Here is a 19,004-nt window from a genome sequence, read left to right as displayed (position 1 = left end):
ATAAAAAGTTAAAGATGTTAAAATGAACCTGTTATTATTCAGTCTGAACTAATGTGATACAATATGATTTGATATGTTTCAATAAAATCTCATGCAATACTTTATAATACGATACACTTCACTGTGGTGGAATAATTTTGAAGCTCAGTGGTGCTGTGTACATCATAATCCTTATATAAAAACTACATATATCACAATGAATACCTTTTTATTAAATATAGAATTAGAAGACAGGAAAATATAATAGTATAAAATGTAATAAAAAAATATTAAACATGACTATCCAGCTGCCAACATTGTACAGGACCACATATTGCACAGAAATGAGCAACATATTGCACATCAACAATTTTATGACAACAAAGAAAAGCCTTCAGAAACCAAATTAATTAAGCTCATTTAATATAAATGTATATTAAATTGACTTCTTGCAACTTGCTAACTTTATTTTGATTTGGATTTATTTTTATTTTGTCTTTTAAAATTCATTTGTTATTTTCTTTTGTTCAGCACAGTTTCAATAATCACAGCATTGTAAGAACACGTGAGGTGAAATATTGGTTGGGTGTGTGGCTGAGCCTGAAAACAACACGAGTCAAAGTCCACTGAGCCACCGATGAGATGCTCCCATAGTCACATCAGAAGTGGGCTCCCTCTGGGTGAAGCGGGTCACTGATTGGACGTGGTGAGATGGTCGGTAACTCGCTGCCAGTAATTTAGCAACACAATAAAGCCAACAGCTGTTTAAAATTAAATCTGCTCTCTGCATGTTTGAGTGGCTCAGCAGGAAAGGGCTCACTTACTTTATCTAACCATATGGAGAAGGCTTTCATTAGGAACACTGACAGCAATTAGAGCAAAATGTGACACCGGGGTGTGCGTGAGCCATGTTTTCACTCTGCCCTGTGTGAATTCTGCCTTCTGTCTTTCAGAACTGGTTGGACCCCTCCAAGGAGATCAAGAAGCAGATGCGCAGTGAGTGTCTCTTCCAAGTCACAGAGGGAATAAATATTTAAAAAATGTAATTAGTTAAGGAGTGAATTAAATTCATTGGATCGCAGGGGTTCTTGCAACAGTGGAGGCAAAGCAGGCAATTCTCTTGGGGCGCTGAGCAGAGAAGGGGCCCCCCACAAAGAACGGCTGCTAGTTAGTCCACAGCAATGACAACTTACTGAGAATCGCCTTTAATTCAAATACATGGAGTAGGTACCTCTGTAAACGTGTGCAGTCATTTTGATTGACAGGCTGTAATTTCTGTAATCAAACACAAATCTAATCAAATCAAAATGTTTCCATATTTTTTTTTTTTTAGAAAAGTGAAAGGATAAAAGAGGAATTTCAGGCATTACAACAGTGTACATATTTACATCACATGGTAAATACATAGTCAGCTGCAATATAAATAGTATTACAGTGTAAAGTGAGAGATAGCAGAGCTATAAATCACGCACAAGACTTCAGTGCAGCAATTTAACATGATAACTTGATTTAATAGTAAAGAAATAATCACAGTGTAATATTATTACATAACTTATCATTATTGTTATTATTATTATTATTGTAGTAAAATTAACATTAATTATCCTCATCATGAAAGTGCTTATTCATGTAGTCAATTTAGTCTAGCAGTGATTACAGCCTTTTACTTCTATTTGATTCTACAATATAGCAGTGGCACTGATGTATGATTCAGTATCCATTGTGGTGCCTACACACATATGTCTATGTGTAGGGCCTCAAGGTCCCTTGAATCGTTCCTGTTGTTGGATAAAGTAATTAAAAATTTGCTATTTACAGTCCATAACTGACTTATTATTTATAATCTGTCTCCTAAGGCAAATATGTCACTCTCATTGCTCTCTCTCAGACTCTCCATGGCACTTTGCCTTTGCGGTCAAGTTCTACCCTCCAGACCCCTCCCAGCTCACAGAAGATATTACCAGGTATCTTACACACACACACACACACACACACACACTCCCACACACAGAGAACATTAACAGTTGTAGTTCATCTGGCTCCACTGCCAGATGCTCCTCAGATTTATTGATAACAGAAATTGCCTATGTCATTTTCACAGACAATTTACCCGTTTTATTTTTCTAATGCTCAGTGTTTACTTAAAAGCACAGTAACAATTTCATGGTGTCAAAAGCAACCCACATCATGCAAATCCCTCTCTTCTTCTAAAGATTAGACCTTGGAATGCTGCTAACCGCCATGGATTAACCATGCTGAATACTTGTTGGCGCATGCCATGGCCCATTCTTGTTTGACTGCCAACACCCTCCTCCTCTTTTGTCTCATCTGACAGATACTACCTGTGTCTGCAGCTGAGGGACGACATGCTGTCAGGTCGGCTGCCATGCTCATTCGTCACTCACGCCCTCCTCGGCTCTTACACCGCTCAGGCCGAGCTGGGAGACTACGACCAGGAGGACCACGGCTCGGACTACGTCAGCGATTTCCGCTTTGCCCCCAACCAGACCCGCGAGCTGGAGGAGAGAGTGATGGACCTCCATCGAAATTACAAGTACCAGACATACTGTTGCTTCAATCATATTTTCATCTGCCCGCAAATCTCCTGGGTTTATTCCCTGATGAGTTTTCCATTGTGTCCAAACACTCCCTATTGCATATGGCTGATAGATGCCGCCATATTACTGCACAATCTGTCAGTGAGATGTCAACAATGCAAGTGTTATATTTTTCTTCACCACACTCTTGTCTTTTGGCAGAAAACCAAACACAACGCTTCAGGGTACGGATGCAATGAATCTAGGAGTGAATATACTGTATCATTCCTATTACCAAGATAATTCTGCTCCCACTGTGCAGGATTATGGGCTCTTTATTAAAGACGGCCTGTTGATGTTGCTTACAGATGTTATGGTTATTCTGCACACAGGGGGATGACTCCAGCAGAGGCTGAAATGAACTTCTTGGAGAATGCAAAGAAGCTGTCCATGTATGGTGTGGACCTCCACCACGCTAAGGTTAATGATTATTTCCTGACTTAACATTTTCATAAAAGTACAGTACATTTTTAAGTGCTGATGAGCTGATACGATACGTGGCAGTGGTGTTGATCAAAATCATATTGGCAAACGATAGAAAGAAAAAAGATTCAGTATGATCTATAAACCCTAAATACAGTATAACATTTTCAAATAGCTGTTTAAGTGGTATGCATCAGCACAACTGTCTTATTAACATCTTAGTTGTTTAAAGGAGGTAAATGACTTAACTAGCTTAATATCAGTATTAAGTTTTGGTACTGGTATGGTATTGGTTTTCTATATAACTTAAAAAGTGGTATCAAGCCATCCCTAGTTTCAGGAATGCGTTTAGTGCAGTTTTATGAGTAATGTGTGCCTGTCTTTTCCTGCAGGATTCTGAAGGGATTGAAATTATGCTGGGTGTTTGTGCCAATGGTCTGCTGATTTACCGAGATAGGCTGAGAATCAACCGCTTTGCCTGGCCAAAGATCCTGAAGATCTCTTATAAGAGGAGCAACTTTTACATCAAGATACGACCTGGAGAGGTGAGTATAGTGTTGGGTAGTGAAAGGGACGCTCGAAATACATTTAATTTAGCATTTATTTACATTTGATAATAGGGTTAGGGAGATGGACAACACCACTTTCCTTATGTCATCAGATAAATGACCTGTATTTTCTCAGCCTTTTACTCAATATTTATATCTGCAGGCTACACCTCTGGTGTTCAAAACAAGGTGGTAGGTGTAGGTGTTGAAATGGCAGTAAAAATATCCACAGACGTTATGTCATTTCCCAAAAATGGCTTACAACACTATTTATGTTGTGAATTGGCTCACAACGGCTTGTCATCTTTAAAAAGAGGGTCAGAGTATAAAAAGTTGGGGAAACACTGATCTTGCTTATCTGGGCTTGAAGATTACAAACTCATAATAGAAAGCCTGTGATACCAACTGTGAGTATGCTATTTCAACAACATGAGTGTTAACTATAAGTGAGATTATTTTGGTCTTAAAAAACTTCCTTGTGGGTTGCTCAACTATGTGGAATGCAATATTTCACTGGTATCGCCTTTTAAGTGTTTTTGTTGCTTAGAATTAGACAAGAACATATCATTTCCATGTCCATATGGTAAAATAAAGCTGTAGTCAGTGCCCTATTAATTTAGGTTACTTAGTCTAAGCTAAGCTGCTAGAAATGACCTAAAATTGTGCTGGAGGTAGCATTTTGAAATTAGCAGAAGAGTTGCTAATGTTGCTAAAGTGATGACAATAACCGTATTGTCATCACTTTATTCTTTCTCTGTACAACAAAAACACTAACGGCATGGTGATAGGTTTTGTTTGAGATGTTTGGACTGTATTTACATCTGAGCTTAAACACATGTGATGTGATTGAAATGTAACATTTCTCAACTTCTGCTGCACATACAGTAGCACAAGCAAAGCGACTTGTTACACGCTAAGCTAACCAAACCATGTCCTTGTATCAGTCATCTAAATCCCATCAGCAAAGTAAATAAGCAAACAATTCCTTTGAAGTTACAGCATGTATCAATGACTTATATCTGACTGTGACACTGCATATTGTAACAAACAGGAGACTCCTCTGCACATGGTGGCTAACCCTAAATCTAAAGCAATAATAAAGTACATATAAAAGTCTTATTCTAAGGCTATAATAATCAATTTTTATTTCGAAGGGATTATACACTTATACTAATACTTATGGGCCGTCGATTACATTTCTGCCAATAAACCCTCTTATATGTTACACACTAGACCTGTAAGCCATGACATCATATAGTATTTGAATAAACCTGCAACAATAGTTAATGCTCCTCTTAAAAGCCACAAGAGAAATGTGGTCATGTGGTCATTTATGCAGGAAAAAAAGATTATAAACCCTGTGTCCATTTCCCTCAGCCTTGCTCCTCCGAACAGTCAGGAGCTATCTGTTTTGGCTTTCCTCATTGCCCTGTGCCGTGCTGCAGCTTATACTCCATGCTGAGCCTCAATGCGACAGGCTGTCTTGGCCAGACAGACCCAGTCAAGTGACAGAGCTGCACAGTGAGCCAGTGATCGAGCCAAATAAAGAGTCCTTTTACCAGAGCTGCTGCAGCTGCGGTCAGGATAGATGGATAAAGAGTGTAAATATAGAGCCATGAAACAGTTTTCCAACTGATCCCAGTGTCTGACTGGCGAATACTAATACAGCCTTTGTCCGCTTTGTTTGTCCAATCAGCAAAACTCATGCTGTAATGCTCATAATGTGTTTCTGTTTGTATTGACATACTGTACATAGTGAATCAGAAGTAGAACCAAGTTGTATTATTGACTGGGTTCGGTGTCTGTGCAGGTGTGAGATGGAGTAAATATCCTGCAATTTTTATGACTGTATTAAGTTCCCCTAAACTTTGGTGGCCTTCATCAAAACAGAGTAAACACCACTTCTCTCTTTGTGTTCCTGTTCTCTTGCCCCTCTAGTACGAGCAATTTGAAAGTACAATTGGTTTTAAGCTTCCCCACCATAGAGCTGCCAAGAGGCTGTGGAAGGTCTGCATTGAGCATCACACTTTCTTTCGGTAAGAATCGATCTACTGTACACTCCTGGCTGAAGACCCTTGTTCAATGGGTGTCTAGACTAACGAAACATGTTCATGCGTAAAGCTTCATCAAGTTCACCCACACTTTGCAGTAGTTTCTCTGCAGCTCATGTTAGTTTGATGACAACCTCAGCTTTCACCAGTGTGTTCAGGGTGTACAAGATAAACATTTGCACAAAAACAAGGACTTAATACAATGACACTCATTATGCAAGAGAGTCTTTAAGAGAGATAGATTTTTTTAAGTGTGGATGAATAAGATACAGACACACACTGTAGTCAGCACTAACTGTACTTTGTGCACCCCTGAGAACCAACCACAAACACCACAGTCAGTGCTGAACATATTTCACATGGTATTTAGACTGGAATTAATTAACATAGCTATTCCAGACCACATTTTAACAGTGCGATACAGTATGTGATCAAGAATGTTCACCATTTTCCACAGGTTGGTATCTCCAGAGCCTCCACCTAAGGGTTTCTTGGTAATGGGTTCAAAGTTCCGATACAGTGGAAGGACACAGGCTCAAACCAGACAGGCCAGTGCACTTATAGACCGGCCTGCTCCACACTTTGAGCGCTCCACCAGTAAGAGGTACCTGCTGTCCAGGAGCTTGGACGGAGGTGAGAGCTTTGAGAAAAGCAATTCGTGTTTTTAACAAAATGTCAAATTATGATTTTGCTCATCTCTTTGATAATTTGTCTCTCACTTACTTGCAGAGTTTTCACGGCCAGTCTCTGCCATGTGTGAGAACCATGATGACTTGTCCCACCGCAGTGTCAGTGAACACCGTTGCCTCCACAGCCCATCTGTGGATGAGCAGGAGACCGAGCTAGAGCCCAGTCTGGAGCAGGATGAGGAGGACAAGGACCAAGATGAGGGTCAGGAATCAGAACAGGACAGAGACGCAGATGGCAACGTTAGCCCAAGCCGAAAGAAGGAGATCAGGGTAATAAAGATTTCCTGAGGAACTGTGACTTTTTGCATATTTTACAGGTTTACATATAAAGTCATCCTGAAGACTCAGGAAAAACTCAAACTGCAGGTACTGCAGTGTGCAGGTTCTGTGCAAAAGCTTCTTAGACCAACTGAAGCTTATGCAATGGGAGCATAACACTGGGGAGCCTTTGGTAGATTTAGCATTTACTAACTCTTCTACTTTCACTCTTATTCACTCAGGCTTATATGCTTATACAGCACTGCTCATAAATTCTGCTAACTGCTATACAATTTTTAACCCTTTCTCATTCTGCTGCAAGATACAAACTCCAGCTAAGCCTTCGGTTGCTAACATGCTTTTCCCCTTTTTTTTATTTTTAACTCTTGCTGGCAATAAGGAGGAGGCTGGGTCACCAGTTGACAATAAACAGGAGGTATTTGGTGTCTGGTGATTTGGTCTCTGTCTGTTTGTCTGTCAGTCTCTCTGTCTAGCAGCTCCTCTCTCTCTCTCTCTCTGCCTGTCCTCCTCTGTCTTGTTTACTGTGGCTGTCAACTCAGTTATCATAAAAAAAACTGTGCTGCATTGCACCACATAAACAAGTGATACTGTGATGGTTGTATCTGGACTTATTTGTCATATTTAATCATCCCAGCAAACATTTGGCTGACAGCGATTGGTCCAGTGGGGACACTGTTGAACTGGAGAATTCTTTTTATAAACTTGACTGTATTTAAAAATAGACATAGTCTTCCAGTGGCAAAATGATCTCCCTTTTTGAAGGCTTGAGATTTGCAATTTGACTGGCGCATCACCTGCCACCAGGAACCTGTTGTGCAATACCAGCTGTCAATCACACTGGTGTCTACTCATAATATGAGTAGACACAGCGCATATTATGTGCTGTTCTCTGTCATCTGTTTACCTCTAAATGGGAACCTCATTTACAAAATTGACATATTTATCTATTGAAGATGACCTGAAACTGGTGACTGATGCCATTAACTCCATAGGGAAATGTTAATTGATGTCATAAATCAAGTGAGAAGTCGAAGCTAATTTTCCCATACATTCAAACTTTTCTTATACAGTATATGGTCTGTGCTTACAAAGCTTTAAAAAATGTAAACTTGATTTGTTCAAAATGATTTCCACAGTTTTCATGGCATGGTATAAAATGGTCAAATAAAGCCTTGCAGTCTGTCTGTCTGTCTGCCTGTCTGTCTGCCTGCCTGACTGTCTTTCTGTCTGTCTGTCTGTCTGTCTGCCTGCCTGCCTATCTGCCTGCCTGCATCCATCCCTTACTGACAAGCCTTTTACTGTCCTGTCTCTGCACCTGAACTTGCTCCTGCACTCTCTAACTCTGCACTTGTCACCTGACTCCTCTTGTGCTCGTCCATTACTCCTGCCCCCAACTCAGGTTTCTCAGTTGGACCAGGAGGCCACACCTCGGCACAAACAGGAGGTACAGGTGCCTGTCTTTAGCTCTTGTTTATTTCTGTTCCTCTGCACCTTGACTCTTCTGAGACTTTTCGGGATTAATATTTGCTTGCTTTGGATTAATGGATATGTCGATAGGCATATTTCATTCAAGTGTCTGGCAGACATGAGCACAGGATACTTAAAGGATTTGAAGGTGTCCAGAGAAATACCTCCATGTTATAGAAAAGAGCACCTCTCCTTCATTAAGTGTTTGTAAAGCATTAGTGCATGTCCTAATGTGCTTCTTTGGCCAGTGGTGGAACAAGTACTCAAAACATTCAGTTACCAAGATAAAAATATAGTACAAGGTACAAGTAAATAAAAGAATAATAAAAAAGTAGTTTATTCAGTGAAGTATGATCGCAACTTGTTATAGCAAGGACAAGTGCTTTAATTCAGCTATTGTTCTAATTGAACAATATTGACTAATAACTAATGCCAGTTTTTTATCCACTTGAACAACGATTTAAGGTTTAGCAATGTGATATGTTTTATAATGTTTTTTATTATTATTGAAATGTCCGGTAACATAATTATGCTCAATTTTCTTGTATCACCTGATTGTATGAATTATAGTTTTTCATTACTCCAGAATAAGCCTTTTATATTCAATACAGGAGCCAGGTCAACTCGATGGAGGCTCCCATTTTGTTTTTATAGTAGCCCACAATGGACAAACTAGCATCTTTTGAGTTTTGATGCTCACTGAAGATTACATACAGTACGTTCTCCAACATTCATTCTGCAACATGGTCAGATATTTTGATTTAATTTGGGTGGGTGAGAGTATAAACAAGTAAAATACCTCAAAGTTGTACAAAGTGCACGGTATTTTACTTAATTTATGTATTGTAGTAACTTCCCACCACTGATGTTCATCAAAAAAACAACAAAACTCATTTTGTGCACATTCCGTGTTTAAAACCCTTTGTTGTTCTTTAGCAATTCACACAACACCTTCTTGTGTGTATCTGCAGTATTAGTGTATGTCACGTGTTTTTTGCCTGTGCATTTGTCATGATAGTGTGTAACGTGCTGATGAAAAATATTGCACCTGCCTTTCTCTTTCCCCTCATTTTTTTTTTCTCTTCTTCTCCTCCTCCAGTTCCTGGACAAGTCACAGGACGTGTTGCTGAAGCACCAGGCAAGCATCAATGAGCTGAAGAGAGCGCTGAGGGAACCCAACAGTAAGCTGATGAACCGTGAGAAGCGTCTGTCCGCAACCTCGCCGACCAGCACGCCAGAGAAGAAGGCTGTGAGTTGGGGCTTAGTGTGGAGGGCGGGGGTTTAGGTGGGGGGAATCACAGTGTCTATGGGCTTCAAGGTCCACTCCGGTCAATATCTCAAATCGACAAACCTCTGATGCTTAACATTCCATGAAATGACATTGACGTCCCCACAGCTGGATGCTGTTATGTGGAGTTCTTTTTCCCCCCTGCCTCACTAAAGGCAATCTTTTTGTATGTTTTGTCACACAAGATGTTGCCAGTCTTATTCAAGCTGTGTAAAATTTGTCATTTGTGTTTCCATTCACACAGAAATCTGAAAATCTGTTCTGCCAGCAGGATTTGTTTTACATGGGGGGGTGGAGTTTTACCACAGAACATCTGTAATATTAATGGCCAGTTTGCACGGGATAAGAAATCTCAGTAAAACTACCACAACTGTGTGCGCTGTGCTCTCCTGGTTCCCCCCCAGCAAGGTACATGTTCTGTCACCCTACCCAGTAACCCAGGGTGCCAACAAGGGCCCCGGCGCGGGTGGCACTCGATTTACGCACCATTGTCACCTGCTGTTGTCTTGATATCACAAGTGAAAACACACACTTTATACTTCAGTTCATGCTTGATAATCTGCAGGAAGCTACTTGTAAAAGCCGCAGTAATCTTTATAGAATCTTTATTGATTATTGACATGGCACATTCGGATGGGACTAAAATCATTGAGAAGCTCAGGGATATAGGGCTAAAATCGAAAAAATGCACGACTGGTGGTACAATGGATGCAACGCAATAGTTAATCATTGCAATATCAATTGTGATGACTAATCACTTTCAACATTTTTCCAACGTCAGTGACATTCCGACATTATGACGTTGTTTCAGACAGTTTTTCGTTTCTGCTTCCTGTTTATTAGGGTAGAAGTAGTAGGTATTTGCTTCTTGCATATATATCATAGAGACGCTTACTTTATCAGTTTTTGTTATTCAGTAATCATGTACTTAAATATATCAGGCTTGGAGAATAATTGTACTGGCATGAGTGTAGTAAATGTAAAAAGCACATTAGTATGGTTATTAAATTGTTTGCGATGAAAGCAGTTTTCCCATGCAAACATAATCCTACCCACAGAGGAACATAAAAACCTGCAGTTTATTTTAAGATGTGTGTATAATGAAGTGCTCTGTCTGTGCCTGTCTCTGGTGCAGCAGACTCATTCTGACAGGATCTCAGCAGTACTTAAAGATGGGCTGTACTACTTAAGACTGACTGACAAGTAGCACAGATGGAAACATCTTGATGAGATTAGTTTCAAGATGTTTTATTTTTTATGATTTGAACGGTGTGAGGTACTTGAGAAATTACCTTTTTTGTTTTTTTCAATTCCTTTATGGCGGCACCAGTGACACAGTTTATCACAAATGCTCTCGACCTTTCATCTCATTTTGATAAGTAGGATGTTGAGGATACACATTCCTGAGATCTCCAGACAGAATATTTGGTGTCGTTGTCGAGAACCAGTGTCTCACCTGTTGTCTAGGATGATCATGTCATGCCCTCATTGTGTTAAATTAAGTCTGTTGTGTTTTATCCCAGAGAGTCCGTATGTTTCCATGGACTGTTCTGTTGAGCTCCGGTTGTAGAATTGATTTATTGAATGAAGTATGTCCATATTAGTATGAGGCTTTTCCCTGTTAAAAATTATGACACAGACCAAAACAGTTGGTGCCCCGTCTATTGTGGTTTTAGTGATTTGGACAGCTTTACGGCGCTGTACAATTTGTAAAGCTAGTTCTGGGTCAAAGGCCGGGGATGGGAACCACGGAACATGAATAACTGTTCATTCCTGTCAGCACCGACTCTTTTCCTGCCTTTCCCATTTTCTCCATGCTGCATGCTCTTACTAATTTACTGCCTCATTTCCAGTGTGAGCTCTAACAGCTGTTCTTCCCTCTCTTTTAAACTCTCTCCTCTGCCTCGTGTCGGCCAGTCTGTGGGCCGAGCAGCTGGAAAGGAACCTGTAAACAGCCTGTCTGTTGAGGGTTACGTCCAGAAGACTATGGTGACATCACCTGAGGTTGCAAATCTCTCACTCTTCCTCTTTCAAGATGCATCTTTTTTATTTTTAGCATTTGTGGTTTGGTGAAATTCACTCCCGATACTCATATGTCTATTTTCTACAAAAAAAAAAAAATGACGGCCTATTGTGCAAGTAGTTCCTTAAAGCAAATGCATGCTTATCAAAACCCACTGTGTATTATTCAAATGATTGTGTAGATGTCATTATCTGCAGCAGCTTGGCATGTCTAACTGTGTTTAATCTATACCAACATGTAGGGCTCTGAGGAGTGGGTATTGATTGAAAACCAAGAAACTTATCAACCAGACCAAAAGTGGAAGGCAGAAGAAAGAAACAAATCTCTTGCATCTGATTCCTTGTGGGAGAAAAAGGAGCTGGAAAAAGAGATCAATGTTACCATGATGATACATAAAGAGGTGACAGGGAATGACAGAAAAGGAATGAAAAGCCATATTGGTGAAACAAAACCATCCAGTGAGGCAGATGAGTGCTCTGAATCTTGGCCGACCAACAAAGGCCGTTTTGTGATTCAGTTATCTGAGAATGCAGACTCGTTTCAAGACAAATCTCAAAGTAAACCATCCCACGCCTCAGACCCCGAGGCGAACAGCGTGGCGGCCCTGGGCTCACGCCAGACAAAGGACCATGCAGTGTCTAAACAAAGGAAAAAGAGGAGACCCCAGAGCTTAAACCTAGGAATGCCTGCAGAGCTCATCTACAGGAAAGCAGGCAGTGATTCTTCCGGAGACGAAAATGAAGAGTCAGACTCAGACGTTAGCCCAAAAATAAATTCTCAAACAAAAAATCATTGTGAATCCTCCATGGTGATGGAGAAAGACGATGAGGCATCAGAAAAGAGTAATTTGGTCAGGGTCTCTGAAGACACTAAACAGGAGGAATTCTCAGTAGTAGAAAGTAGAGAGAGCACCGAGCAGGTAAAGAGAAAAATAGTGAGCGAGGTTGAAACCACAGATATTAATTTAGGGTCGGTGAACGGACCTGGAAAGATGGAACACGATAGTTCATTAATGGATGTTAAAGGAGAATGTGTGTTGAAAATCCGAGGAAAGGGCCTTATTGACAATAAAGAGCTTGCTGAGGTAAAGCTGAGACAGGTCAGGACACACGAGAGGAAGATCAGTAGTTCTGGCTCTGAGGATGTAGAAGGTTTCTTGGGGGAGAGAGGTCAGAGGACGTCTCTCCACCGACTGTCAGGCAGCAGCTACCAGTCTGAAATCACCAGGATTGTTCCTTTAAAGCCAGAGAGGTCAAAGAGCATAGCATGTAAGGATGAGAGGGACAGGACAGGACAGGAGGAGCCCTCTCGGGTCATCAGAAGAGAATACCGCTGGTCGGTCGGCTCTCCGGAAGGATCCTCAGACCTCAACTGGACTGACGTCTCCACCTTCCATTCGGCATTTGCAGCAGATGTGGAGGGCTTTGCCAAAACAGAGCAAGCTGATGATAACTATCAGTCTGGTAGAGGAACTACAGAGAGTCACTCATTCAGCTCAAAGATTTCAGCGCTTCACAAAATGGCTCCCCCAGCACCACCCGTTAAGACACAGAAGGCCAGGGAGTCCGGGCTAATACTGCGGAACAGTCGCAATGTCGGCAGGGAGCCGAGCCTGGACGCGGCCAAGAAGAGACACTCGGTAACTCTGCTTGGCATCTGCTAATCAGTCATTGGAAGTAAAGCATCGCATGAGCTTCAGACTCGCACGCCATTTTTCTTTTTTCAACGTTTTCAGTGACTTGAAACACTCATCCATCTTACCTGTTCGTGCCTGTGTGAAGAGCAGGTGGAGCAGTACATTTTGCTCTGTCTTGTTGGACATGTCCCCCTTATGGCACCAAATATCTCCCCTCTTATTGGCCTTAACGTGCACCTCACTGTCTGGCAAATCTGTGCATCTCAACACTGGCTGTGAAAGTAAAAAAAAAAAAGAAAAAAGTACCAGTTATCGTGTTCCCTGGTTTGTCCTCGCCTTCTCAAAATCGTGAGCCGCAAATATCCTTCCAGCTCACGTTGATCTCCATCAGTGTGGCAAGGAAAGAGAGGCTCACGTATCAGCATCGCTCCGATGAGTTTTGCAAGTCTCCATGTCATTTTCAAACTGGAAATAGGAAACAAACGACTCATTGCATGCTAATGTTACAAATTAAATCACTCATCTGAGGAAGACATTGTGGAATGTACCTCCATCCATTACAGACAGCTATTATCTCCCAAAATTAGAGATAAATGGAGTATGGAATTGGTTTGCACACAAAAATGATTGATAAATCTACATCAAACTGATTGACTGTGAACAGAATTCTCCAAATGTCACTTGATTCTTCAGATTGGTGATGATGCATCATAAATTGAATGCATAATTCTCCCAAATCTCACCAGGATAAAAAAAAGCAAGTGGTGTTGCAAACGCGGCGTTTCCTCCAACTGTGGCGTCTGGCTGCGATGAGCAACCAGACGCCACAGCTCAGTGCCTGACAGTCAGATTTGCTGCTTTCATTTCACTGTTGGTATCATTAGGGGCTTGCATGCATTTTGGCACTGGAATGAAAAGTCATTTCAAGTGAATTGACATGACAGCTTTCATCATTCCCCACCTTTTCATCTGAGTCGAGCTCGTGCATATATTGAATTAAAGAGCCATGAGAAGAGGTGTTGCGTGGCTCTCACTGTGCAAATGTGCCTCACAAGCGAGTGACAATCACATTAAGATCTGATTGAACTTGGGGAGTGTGGGAAAATATTAGATGGCTCCACTAAAACATGTGGCACCCTCCCCCCCACCCTCACCCAGTCATTCTGGCAGGCTCTGACATTTAGCGTCTTTTTTATTAGACATTTAAAAACATTATGTATCAACAACAATGACTGTGTGCTTGTTGAAGTCCAAGGTGCATAATAACATTGCAACACATTCTCAGGTGTGACTGCTGCTTTGCTGAAAACCTGCTCATCATACACACTGCATGGTTCTATTGTTCCGCTTCCAGTGTTGGGCACTAATACATTACTCATACTGTGTTTAATCAATAACATTACTTTACACATAAACACATGGTGTGAAATATTATAGTGACAAAATAACTCATCATAACTTTTTTTCGTGTCATTTGCCACCTACTAATTTGAATCTGATATCTGATTAATATTCATTGTTGCCTAACTATTTTCAGCTGCATAATTACTCCAGTTTATATGAATCTGCAGCTGGTTGTATACAGTTTAATACCAAAATGTCAATGTACATAATCCACACATAATCCACACAAAGAAGCATCCACACTAATGCTTTTTAATCTTAAATAGTGCTAAAAAGCAGACGGATTGGTCAGCTTGCATGAGGAACGAGGATGGACATGAACTGACCCTTGATTTGTTCATGGAACGCAACAAAAGTGCAGTGAAAGAACAGCTTTGGCAGCTAAAAGTCAACTTTGAGGCAGCATGGAGGCATTTCTTTGTTGTCATTTACAAATTGTAAAACGAAGTTGCCTTTATCACACAGGTCTCTTACATATGACTGGTTTATCTTTTCAAAAAGTATTAGATTTTATGGAATTGGCTTAAAAAATATTCATAAACATGCTAGTATGCACCGATTTATGATTCACGATTGTGAATTAGATTTGTCATCCTGAAAAATTGGGTTACTTACTAACTCTTATTTTCTCATTCATATTTAGATATTAGATATTGAATGCGAAAAAGCAATCAGTTTCTTGTGGATGATTATTTTTGGTGTGACACTCTCGATAACCCTGACAAGGTGCACATAAATTCTGAATACTGAATTCTAAATAGAAATAACACTTTTTCCAAGTTTGTGTTGTGCAACATAAAGGGATTGAACAAGTAGTGGAACTTTTTTTGCAGGATGTGACAAGTAATAATTACCTTTTAAAAAGAGTAATGGAAAGTCATAAATTACATTTTCTGAGTAATGAGCCCAACACTGTTTGCTTCTGCTTAGTCAACATGAAACCTGGTGATATGTCTTTTTCTTTCTTTGGAGTAATCTCACCTCTTTTCTGTCCTTTAAACTGCATTTTTTCAGTTGGCATTTTTCTGTAGAGTAGTGCTTGAAATCTGGGCCAGAATCCACCGGGTGGTGACATGGATCTTGAAGTTGTACCTGGCTGATTTTCTCAACTCAGGTTTCAGTGATTAGGCTGTTAAAATACTCATTTATAATCTACTCTGAGCTGTCAAATTTGGACACCCACTGATCAGTCCATCAAGATCCCAGTTAAAGTTAAAACTGAGATGGTTTATGCTCAGAACAAACTGATCTCATATTCCCGTGCTATTCCCTGCTAGGATTTCTGTCTTTGTGCTGGACCACAGCTAGTTCTAACCTTCACATGCTCTTTCTGCTCTCCCTTTTGCTTCCCTATGCAGGAGCCTGTTTCCACTCCTGCCATTTATGAAGAGCCGTTTGCTGATTTTAAGGTTATTCATTTATATTTAAACCCCCCACCTATCTACTCTCCACACCATCAATTCTTTTCTCCTCCCTGCACCACTCACTGCGTAAACTCCTTGCCTCCAAACTGACTGCACCACGTCTATAGAGAAGAAGCCAAAAGCAATAAAGGATGTGGAGTGTGGTGCTTTTTACTGGCAACTCCAACTTCCATCACCATGATGAAAATGTGAAAACAGAGTCCCTTATGCTCGGCTGTTGCTGTCTGAGAGCTAATTAGCAAACCACAATTAATATAAGTGGTTTTACTATAGATTGGATGCGTTAATGACTTCATTGTAATTTAATGGTTCCTAACTCTTTTTTTTTTGGCTTTTGTCTCTTTACAACAAAGTTGTATACATCAAGCGGTTACTTTTTACTTTGTTGTGTTTGAACTAAGAAGTGACAACGGGGAAAATGACGTTGAGTTGGTTGGTTGGTTTGACGTTTTCAGGCTGTCATATTTAAGAAAGCTCAGACTGACATTTTTCAAAAATAGTGAAACAGTAGCGTATAGTGTTTTGTGGTGGAAGGTGAGAACACCGCGCGTTGTTGCTTAGTAACGGCGCTCTCACGACTCAGCCATTGGATCACCATGTATGTTTTGTTAAAAACTTCAGTCCAATTTGAAGGCGTCAGATAAAATGGTGATATTGAAAATTAAAGTGTTGGAGTCAGCGTTGCATGTGCAGCTTGACAAAGTGACACAAACTTCAGTGTCCAGGTGGAAAATGGTGAGGCAAAAAATATTCTTCATAGACGTAGACAGGTGTTGTGGGTTTTTTTTTTTAAAGGTGAGCCTTTTTTAAGTGGCTATTTTTTTTTATTGTGGATCACAAGGATGACGATTCCATCCCCTTCTATGTCATTTACACCATCCATCCATCCATCCATCCATCCCGAGTCTCGTTCGATTTGTGACCCTGTGTCTGTACCCAGAAGGAGTTTGTGGACAGGAGGCTCCAACCTAGTGTAGCCACAGAAGAAGAGCAGGAGCGGGACACCGTGGCCTGCATGAGAGAAACCCAACTGGGCATCGAGCGGAAGTGCTCCAGCATGACTGTCAGCTCCACGTCCAGCCTGGAAGCCGAGGTTGACTTCACTGTCATCACCGATCTCCACCCTGGTGTGGAGGACTTCTCTAAAGGCATGTTGGAGCTCGGGGAGAGGGAGCGACTGCCCGAGGTGGGACGTGAGGACTTTGAGGAGACCTCCAGGTTCTACTCCGCCCGTCTGATGGGTTCACGGGACAAGTCTCCCATTGAGGAGAAGCTTCCTGAGGCGGGAATGCATTATGAGGTAGACAGATGAATGCGTCACCCTTCATCATCATCATAATCATCACTCACTGGATTCCCCCGTTTGGTTGGACCTGCGTCCTGTTCTTTATTTTACCTTCGTTCTTTTTCATCAGACTTTTTCCCACTGTTTGCGTTGAGTTGTCTGTTGTTCATGTTTTAATTTGGTTACATATTTTATTCTCTTTGTTGATGCATACATTTTGAATTTGCAGCCATTTTATATTTGCCTGTTGCGTCAGTGTTCCACTGAATTCCCCTGCCGCTGCGGTGTCATTTGCATTTTTTTCATCAACGTCAACACTCCAATAAAAAATGTATCTCTGCATTTGTTCCTTTTAAGTTTAACCGTTTGTGTTTGAGTCTGAAAACTGTGCTGTGCATAAACAATACGTCAAGGTCCTCCGAGGTTCTTCAGTGCAAGGAAAAATAGCTTGATGCTGTTTGATGATGTTGTACTGTTTTTGTTGCACACAGCCTCCCGTGGCAAAGAAAGACCCCAGTGCTGTCACTGTGGCTCATATGCTGAAAAGAGCCGACTCCAAGACTGAGACGCACACAAATGGATCAGAGGTTCATCCCAACATCGTTAGTTTCTCACCACAGGTAAACAACAGTATTACATAACAAATTCTAAACATGCTGCAAATTCACACTGTGGTTTTCCACGTCCATGTACAAGAAATATACTTAACATTACATAAAGAACGCAAAGCACTGAGTAGGCTACAGTTTACTCGTCATCACTTTTTATAGACATAAAGGTCCAGTCTGTAAGATTTTGTGAAATCTCACAGGACTTTGCTCACCAGAAAACCACAACTCTCTCCACTCTACCACTATCTCTGCTGTGTACTCCTTTTTTACTTTCAGGTTGGCCTCATCTGGCACTGACTACATCCACTTTTTTTGTATAACGTCTATAGAGCAGACAGGGGAAGGTGGGAAGTATCATTTGTAGCAGTTGTTCGTGTAGAGTATCAAGTATTCTCCCGACCCGTATTTTTCCCTCAGACAGCTTAATTTATTGATGGCTACCCTGATGTTTAACAGGTTACATAAAAAAGTGTTTCCCAAAACAAATGACAGACTCAGTATCATGTCTGTTTATATAGGATCCGTGTGCATGAGAGTTAGAGGCGCTGTGGGCGGATGTTGTCGCTGCCTCTCGACAGGGACATGACAGCTTTTTTCCCCTTGTTTCCACTCGTTGCTTGGAGCAACACATTAATCCCACTTCTGTCCCCATAATGTCAAGCTTCTTCATTATGTAATTAAATAATTTGCACACGGTTGGATTTGTTGTAACCTACCGTACTATATAGTGTACTTACTTGTTTGATAGCGCCCTCCTTTTTGGTTACATTTGAACCGAAGGTATTGGTAGAACAGGCCAGTGAGGATGACACTCACCACGAGATAAGTGAGCTGATGAATATATGTTTGGTATTTTGATATTTGCTTCCCACAATACAAGGATGGATACATCTAGTAAATTAAATGTATGTTATGGAGGGAACAGTATCTATCAAATGTAATGTCTTGTTCTCATGCTATTTTATTGATTTCAATTTCATTTTATTTTTTATTTTCTTCACCTGTCCTGGACATACTTAAGATGTTGTTTCTTGTTCTAATGGGCACTTCCGCCCTCTCTCATTTCATGTGGAGTTCATAAATGCCTAAGATTGTGGACTGCAAGAAGCCTGCTGCTGCTTTTTATATGCTTTGAATACAAGTGCTTATGTGCTGCAATCAGTGCAGTCCAAAAATAAAGCTATGTTCAGTCAGTCTCTCAGCACATGGACTTGCAGTGAAAGACAGAGGGAGAAAGGCTTTTCTTTTGGCTTCAGTGACATGATGGCCAAATTCCCCAGACACAGATGGCATAATTTAA

At 40.8% G+C, this 19,004-nt stretch overlaps 1 protein-coding gene across 8 annotated transcripts in view; it reads left to right on the top strand.

Moving 5' to 3' along the window:
* LOC122767874 (band 4.1-like protein 1) overlaps positions 1 to 19,004 on the top strand; it is a 39,698-nt gene that overhangs the window by 11,524 nt on the left and 9,170 nt on the right. Inside the window, exons 4-19 of one of the 8 annotated variants that reach the window (XM_044023410.1) lie at positions 933 to 975; positions 1,868 to 1,943; positions 2,315 to 2,533; positions 2,909 to 2,996; positions 3,392 to 3,544; positions 5,486 to 5,583; positions 6,056 to 6,231; positions 6,328 to 6,557; positions 6,946 to 6,981; positions 7,966 to 8,010; positions 9,133 to 9,282; positions 11,239 to 11,325; positions 11,586 to 12,983; positions 15,743 to 15,793; positions 16,752 to 17,108; positions 17,585 to 17,713. In XM_044023410.1, the coding sequence (XP_043879345.1) occupies positions 933 to 975; positions 1,868 to 1,943; positions 2,315 to 2,533; positions 2,909 to 2,996; positions 3,392 to 3,544; positions 5,486 to 5,583; positions 6,056 to 6,231; positions 6,328 to 6,557; positions 6,946 to 6,981; positions 7,966 to 8,010; positions 9,133 to 9,282; positions 11,239 to 11,325; positions 11,586 to 12,983; positions 15,743 to 15,793; positions 16,752 to 17,108; positions 17,585 to 17,713 (3,336 nt within the window). Of the gene's footprint in view, positions 1 to 932; positions 976 to 1,867; positions 1,944 to 2,314; positions 2,534 to 2,908; positions 2,997 to 3,391; positions 3,545 to 5,485; positions 5,584 to 6,055; positions 6,232 to 6,327; positions 6,558 to 6,945; positions 6,982 to 7,965; positions 8,011 to 9,132; positions 9,283 to 11,238; positions 11,326 to 11,585; positions 12,984 to 15,742; positions 15,794 to 16,748; positions 17,109 to 17,584; positions 17,714 to 19,004 lie in introns of all 8 variants that reach the window. The other 7 variants (XM_044023409.1, XM_044023411.1, XM_044023414.1 and 4 more) reach the window with 7 other exon arrangements.

Source organism: Solea senegalensis, linkage group LG4 (assembly GCF_019176455.1).
Source record: "Solea senegalensis isolate Sse05_10M linkage group LG4, IFAPA_SoseM_1, whole genome shotgun sequence".
In the NCBI taxonomy this organism is placed as follows: domain Eukaryota; kingdom Metazoa; phylum Chordata; class Actinopteri; order Pleuronectiformes; family Soleidae; genus Solea; species Solea senegalensis.
This window is presented reverse-complemented; position numbering and strand designations above follow the sequence as displayed.